The 7,217-nt window shown below is 33.8% G+C and overlaps 2 protein-coding genes across 2 annotated transcripts; both read right to left on the bottom strand.

Annotated features, from left to right (window-relative positions):
- Window positions 1-1,837: 1,837 nt before the first annotated feature.
- Window positions 1,838-2,689, bottom strand: LOC148690759 (uncharacterized). The gene is made up of 2 exons (XM_088686780.1): window positions 2,633-2,689; window positions 1,838-2,530 (listed from the first exon to the last, which is right to left on the bottom strand). Exons 1-2 carry the CDS (start codon window positions 2,687-2,689, stop codon window positions 1,838-1,840), a joined length of 750 nt encoding a protein of 249 aa, XP_088542906.1.
- A 2,686-nt stretch (window positions 2,690-5,375) lies between these two features.
- On the bottom strand, window positions 5,376-6,901 carry LOC137716292 (putative indole-3-pyruvate monooxygenase YUCCA11). The gene is made up of 4 exons (XM_068455763.2): window positions 6,290-6,901; window positions 5,906-6,139; window positions 5,667-5,789; window positions 5,376-5,564 (listed from the first exon to the last, which is right to left on the bottom strand). Exons 1-4 carry the CDS (start codon window positions 6,899-6,901, stop codon window positions 5,376-5,378), a joined length of 1,158 nt encoding a protein of 385 aa, XP_068311864.2.
- Between the last annotated feature and the right edge of the window lie 316 nt (window positions 6,902-7,217).

The raw sequence follows: 7,217 nt of genomic DNA, 5'->3' as shown, positions 1-7,217 counted from the left end.
CCTGGACACACGTAACCTGACATACTGTTGACAGAAAGCCTGACATACTTTTCAGTGGAAGATCATTGCGTCGGTTAAAACCGACGTTATCTTACATAGCGTCGAAATAAGGTCCTAGTGCGTCGGTTAAAATCGACGTTAGTTTGCATAGTGTCGAAATAAGAACAAGTTTGTATCGCTTAAAACCGACACTATATCTGACTCGACCCATCACATTATAGCCTGACATACTTTTCACTGAAAGCCTGACATAGTTTTCACCGAAAGGTCAGTAACGTCGAAATAAGGTCACATTGCGTCGGTTAAAACCGACGTTAGCCTGACAGATTTTCATAACATTGAAATAAGAACAAGTTTGTGTCGAAATAAGAATAAATTTGCGTCGAAATAAGAACAAATTTGTGTAGTGTCTCTGACAGAAAATCCATTGTAGCAGGTAGTCTCGAAAGTGAATAATTTTGCATCGGTTAAAACCAATATAAGCATGACTTGACATGACAATGACTGACAAAGGTCTTCCAACCCATTCCCCCGTGCAAAAAAACGGGGAAAATTCCCGCCCAACATAAAAATAAAGTTTTAACTTACAAAAAAAAAGGGAACAAGGATAAAAACAAAAACAAAAAAAATAAAAAAGTTTAACCCCTAAATTAAAAAATAATCAGTTATGTTATCTCATATAATATTTTAATAAATAAATTTATTAAGTTGAATCAATTTTTTTTGCATTGCAATTGTTATTTTAATTTGTTGTTATTTTGATAATTTTTTGTTGTTATTTACTAGAATGGATTAGATGAACATAATTTGAGTTGTTATGAGAAAATGGAATGAATAATATTTATAAGCATTTATGTTAAAATATTAAATATAACATAAACTTATAATATTTAGTAATATAAGAATATATTATGTTAAATTAATTTTTTTTGCACTCTAATTGTTATTTTAATTTGTTGTTATTTTGATAACTTTGATAACATTTGGTTGTTATTTACTAGAATGGATTAGATGAGCATTTCTCAAAAGTTTAAACCTTGCCAATGTAACTCAAAGCTTGCATTTTATTCTTTTTACAAAATCTTCAATTTTCATTGATCATCATGACATATAATGTAGTCTAAATATTTTAAATTGAAGATCGAATTCATCCATTGTATTCATATAGGTTCAAGGAGTGTAGTTGTAAAAAATCATCAAAATCGGACTTCAAATAACCATTAAATCATCATTTTTTGTTGATAACCGTCGAAAATTTTTGTCCCGTTACTTGATCTCATAATGTTTGTTTTTTGCGATTTTTTGCATATACGATCTCGATTTATATACAAACATGTTTGACGGTTGGACCGTTGAAATTAGTTTCGTATAATTCGTATAATAATTATATATATAATTATTATAGTTTTTAGGGGTGTAAAACTGTTAAATTAATATATAATTATATATAATTATTATAGTTTTTAGGGATATAAAACTGTTAAATTAATATATAATTATTATTATTAGGGGTATAAAACTACAAATAATAAAAAATAATCGTCCTTACTTCGCATTAATACATATGATTCACAACAGGTACCTTGCGTCGAAATAGCCTCATATTGCGTCGCATAAAACTGACGTAAGGTTAACATTGCGTCGAAATAGGTTAAGGTTGCGGCGGTTAAAACCGACGCCAAGTCTGACACACATTACATATGCCGTCGGTTAAAAGCGACAGGAAACAAGAAAATAAAAAAAATTAAATAAAAAACAGAAATATAATTTTATGATAAGATATCATAGCATACAAAATGAAACAAAGTCTAATTAATACAAAAAATAATTAATATATTTATTCCCTGTCATCATCTGTTAGCTCATCGTCGGTATTGGCATGATTAACGAACCCGGTAGGCAACACTAATGATTCAAGAAAGGGAGTCTCTTCCACGCCAACCCTTGTATGGAAATTTTCATTATCAAGAATTCGATTATCCAAGTTCGGCATGGCATAATCATCAATAGCATCACTATCCTCTAATACGTCAAATAAATCTCTTGGCTGAGTTCGAACAGCTACATGCCAATCTTTTTCAATCGTGTCCTCCACGTAAAATGCCTGTAATGCTTGTGATGCTAGTATGAAAGGATCCTCTTTAAATCCCAATTGATTGAAATTCACCATAGTAAATCCATATTGATCAATCTTCATTCCTCGTGGACTTTCACTATTAATCCATTCACACTTAAATAACATCACAGCTCGACCCCTATCTCCTGCTTCAGTAGGACCACAATATTTGACCTCGAACATATCTACAACTCTACCATAACAATTCACTTGCCCAATTGCTCCAGGAACATTTGCAGGTACAAAGACACCACAATTTTGATTCTTATGCTTATCATCCACAGATTTTATACGAAATCTAAATCCATGAACAATGTGACTTTTGTATCTACTCACAACCCTACTAGGATAATTAGCTAGCCAATGCAAGTCTTGAGATATCAATGTGTCATAAGCATCATATCTTGAATTCATCTGTAATAAGTATGAAGATAAAAATTGACAGAATAACTATAAACATGTTATAATTAAAATGCAAAACAATAAATAAATAATATGATTGTTATATCAACTCACATGTTGCTTGAACCATTCTGGAAATTCTTTCTTGGTTAGCTCCTTAATTTGTCGCATGGTTAACCTTTCTCGACGATGTTTAGTTTTCAAGAATTCTTCATGTTGCCTACACAATTATGTCCAATTTAGATAATTATTTTTTCAAAGTTAAGAAAACCAATCAAACATTAAGATGCATGATTAAACGTTCTTACCTTCTAAATGGGCTAACTATTTTATTTAAAGCGACGCAAGTATTTAAAAATATTAAAATATGTGTCGGTTATAAGCGACATTAAATTTTTACGTTGGTTTAAAAGCAACATACAAATTTTATGACGCTTATAAGCGACAGTAAATACGACGCCATCTTCAGTGAGTGTCGCAAGTCTCTTATTCGCCACTATATTATATTAAACCGACGCAACAACTGACACTATAAGATCCTTTTGTAGTAGTGATGTCATAGACGTTGAATCAAAGGTATTTCAAAACAGCACTGCCAGTTTGCAGAAGGAAAGCTCTATTCACTAGGTTTTATCGATTTGAGGGTGGGGTGTTGGAGTACATAATTTTACCCCAAAAAAGTCCAATTAATTCGGTTAGCTAAACGAGTCAAATTACTTGCCTTTAATTAGGTTGAATGTATACTATGAACTAGGTCTGTAAACGAGTTAGGTTTATTGGATTTGGGTTGGGTTCAATCCGATCCGTTAATTTGATGGATCATTCAAACTAAACCCATTAAGTTAACGGATTATCCAATCTCAACTCATTAAGCTAACAAATCATCCGTTTCAACTGTTAACAATATTATTTTTTTTTTACCAGGTTAACAAACAAACCAAAAAAAACAAAATGCAATTAAGCTCAAACAAAAACAAAACTTTGATTCAGGAGCAAAATCAACATACAACAATTAATTTGGATAAGCTTGGACGAATGCAAAAAATGCAATTAAGTCGACGCTGGACAAAACAACCTTTGGCAATTCCTCTTCTCCCTCTGCAAATTTCACCCCTGCTGGCAGAGTGGGTGTTCGGGATTTCGAAGAATTGCAGACTTTGTGGGATGTCAAAAGCTAAGTTGAGAATTGCGGCGTAGCAAAGGTGAGCGCGAGGGATTGAATCTGAGAGGTGTCTCTTTTCGCGTCCAGCTGATTGCAGCCGTTCGATCCGCACAGGGCCACCCATTTGGGCTTAGGACTATTGAATTTACACAAAAGTCTTCACTAACAGATGTTAACGGATGGTTAACGGGTTTTACGGGTTTATCCAAAAGGATCTGTTATTTAACGGGTGATTAACGAGTTGACCCGTTAACCACCCGACCCGTTTATCATTCATCCGAAAACTAATTTTAACGGGTCGTGTCGGGTTAACGGATCGGGTTGAAAATGCCAGGTCTACTATGAACGCAACATCCCAAAAAGAGAAGAAATAGTCTTTAAGGATTGTCTGGCACCTCATATTTTTTTGGAAAATTTTATTTGAACCCATATAACCTCTATTTACACCCAACTTAAACTTCAAATGTGAATTGTCTTTTCTACCTTGTTGCATAATTACCATCAAGTATAAGATGAAATTAATAATCAAATTAAAATGTATCAATAAACCCACCTAATAATAAAACTCTACCATCACACAATCTTTATCCAACGTTCATTCTAGCTCAAACCTTAAGACGCTTTCATAGAGAAAAGCAAACTCTTTTTTATTGATAGATGATGATTTTGAAGTTTTAAATCCTCTAACTAAAGTATGAATCGATTTATACAAAAAAAAAAAAAAAAAAAAAAAAAAAAATCTTTGATTTGATTTCGTTTTTTTTTATTTTTTTTTTATTTTTTAAGAATTTTAAATTTAGGAACAAAATCAGCGCCTTTTCCATGATGCTTGCATATAAGAGACTGTTTTTTTCTCCTAAGTAAATGCCTCAATGTTTGCAGCAGAACGCTCTGCATGAAGTTGGTGTCTGCAGCAGAGACTTCATTCATGTGCTATGAAGCGTGCAAGAGGATACCGGTTGAAGAAACAAAGAAAGAGTGGAATAGTTAATCTCATGAGAAAAAAATTCTATTAGATAATGAACCTAGGAACAAATTTGAATCTTTTGGTAGCAGATATAATTGTATTCTACAACATTTTATAAAAGAAATTATATGACAGCTAAGCACATGTCGCTAGAGAGACAAATCTTGAATGAGTTGTAGAACATTGATTTTGTGTTTTTATATTCCAAATGGGTGTAAAGACAAATTTATATATTGAATTGAGTTTGCGAGGGTAATTTAGTTAGTAAATTTGGGTTAAAAGAGATATTGATAGTTTAATTAAAAACTAGCAGATGGGCACACACAAAGTGTGTGAGAAATTTTTTATTTTATTTTTGTTTCTGAAGGACAATACTTGCATTCTCCTATTTAGTCAATACTTACCACAAGCAGCTACATCCCAACGGACTGCTATGCTAATTACCTCTATTTGTATGCGAATAAAGAGGAAAATTTCTAATTCTTAAAAAGAAAGATGGATCATATGCAATGCAGGTAAATTCGTATTACATAAATACTTAGTGCAGGTACAACTTCCAAAAACAAATGCAAAGAATCAATTAACTCGCTGAAAAATCAATTCAAAGAATGTAAAGAATTAATGTTACAAATCCTTCAACTTTAATATCATGTCAGCAGGTTAGTATGACATTCATGAATGTAATACGAATGCCATGTTACTGTATCACGCTTGATAATCCATCACAGTCAATCCATTTTCTTGTAGTGTAAGTTCAAACACGAACTAATGTCATTTGCTATACAATGTGCATCATGTGCAATGCCAAGCAATCCACGGCTTGAGAACCCAGCGCTGTAAAGACCATTTTCTGATTTCCAGTGATCTGGGAACCTCTTTTGTGGCATTCCATTGTCGTTAAAGTAGCAGTTGTCATCCTTCACAAGAAAACAATGAACAACGTTATTTGGACTGTATATATCATAAAGAGTAGCAATTCTTCAGTACATGCTAAGAAAACATTAGACATAAACGCATACCTTAAGCCAATTTAGAACGCTGCTTTTGTAGCCTGTAGCAAATATGATCGCATCGTACCAATTATAGATGCCATTTTCAAATTTGATTAGATTTCCTTCTATGCTTGTTATGGAAGGCAAGACCTGATGAAATTTTTAATCGACAGTTAATTATTTTAATTGTCAACAACATAAGTAAATGTTATAAATCTGCAAGATAAAGAATGAAGATATAAATTATGCATTAAAATTTATTTTACCGTTATTTCTCTGGTTTTAATCTTCTTAATGCAACCAACGTCGATAGTGGGGGATCGACCCTTAGTAGCCTTGAGATAAAAAGGTCCCTGTTTTGGCTTTTGAATTCCGTACTTGGATAAATTTCCGTACTTCAATTTGCCTAATCCTACGACAACCATGTCGACTATTGTAACTGGGAGGAGTTTTAACAAAACCATTCCAAAGAACACAATTTCCTTGCTGAGAACATGTACCTGCGATGTTTACAATAGTTTAAATATTAATGTACTTGAAATAAGATGATCGATACAAATTTGAGTGCACATTCAAGGAGCTCAAAAAAAAAAAAAAGGAACAACTTTAGTTGTCCTTGTGTGGGAGAAAAAGGCAGGCAGAAGTTTTACCGGGCTACGGACAACAATGGAAGTATTAGCTCCCGAACTCGACAAATCATAAGCAATTTCCATGCCTGAATTACCAGAACCAACGACCAAAACATTTTTCCCACCATATTTCTTCCCGTTTTCATACTTGCTTGAATGAATGGCCTGCCCATTGAACCCATCCAAGCCACGCACTTGAGGAATATAACCTACGCTATTTTCACCACTTGCCACCACAAGAAACTTCCCAAGATACATTTCTTGTGCACCCGAAAGCGTGTTCTCGACCTTGACACACCATTTCTCTAAATCCACATCGTAGAAAGCAGACTTCACGCTTCGGTTGCACTTAGGGTTTATGTTGAATTGGGATACATAAGTATCCAAGTATTGAACAAACAAATTCTTGGGGACGTATGTAGGTGTATCTGAAGGGAAAGGCATATAGGGAAGTTCGCAAAATTGCTTTGCTAAGTGTAGCTTCAAACGATCATACGACTTTTTCTTCCAAAGAGAAGCATAGCAATCTTCTCTTTCGAGTACCGCATTTGTAATGTTAAGGTGATTAAGACACGCTGAGGTTGCTAAGCCGGCCGGACCAGCACCCACGATGACCACCTGCACTTCCTCCATTTCTATGTTCAATTTTGTTGTTTTGTCAAGTGACTGAAAGATTCTTGTTTTTGTTTTTCTGAATTTGATTCTGTGTACAACATATTACACGCTCAGGAATTTAAACCCAATAGTACAACACAAAGCCAACTTAGAATTACTAATTACAGGCAGGACTACTTACTCATTTCTAACAAATTTGTTGAATCAGTTGCAGCAGTACTGCGTATGAATAATTCCTGTCGTGTTTGGAGCACTTTGATGTGGAACCATGCGAACTTCTCCTGTCAAACAGTTTCGCTTTGCAAATGTAGCCCAGCCAGCAGATATGTAGTTG

The sequence above is a fragment of the Pyrus communis genome, chromosome 15, assembly GCF_041283825.1.
Source record: "Pyrus communis isolate YQ-2024b chromosome 15, ASM4128382v1, whole genome shotgun sequence".
Taxonomy (NCBI): domain Eukaryota; kingdom Viridiplantae; phylum Streptophyta; class Magnoliopsida; order Rosales; family Rosaceae; genus Pyrus; species Pyrus communis.
Note: the sequence above shows the minus strand (reverse complement) of the source record. Positions and strands in the feature narration are given on the sequence as shown.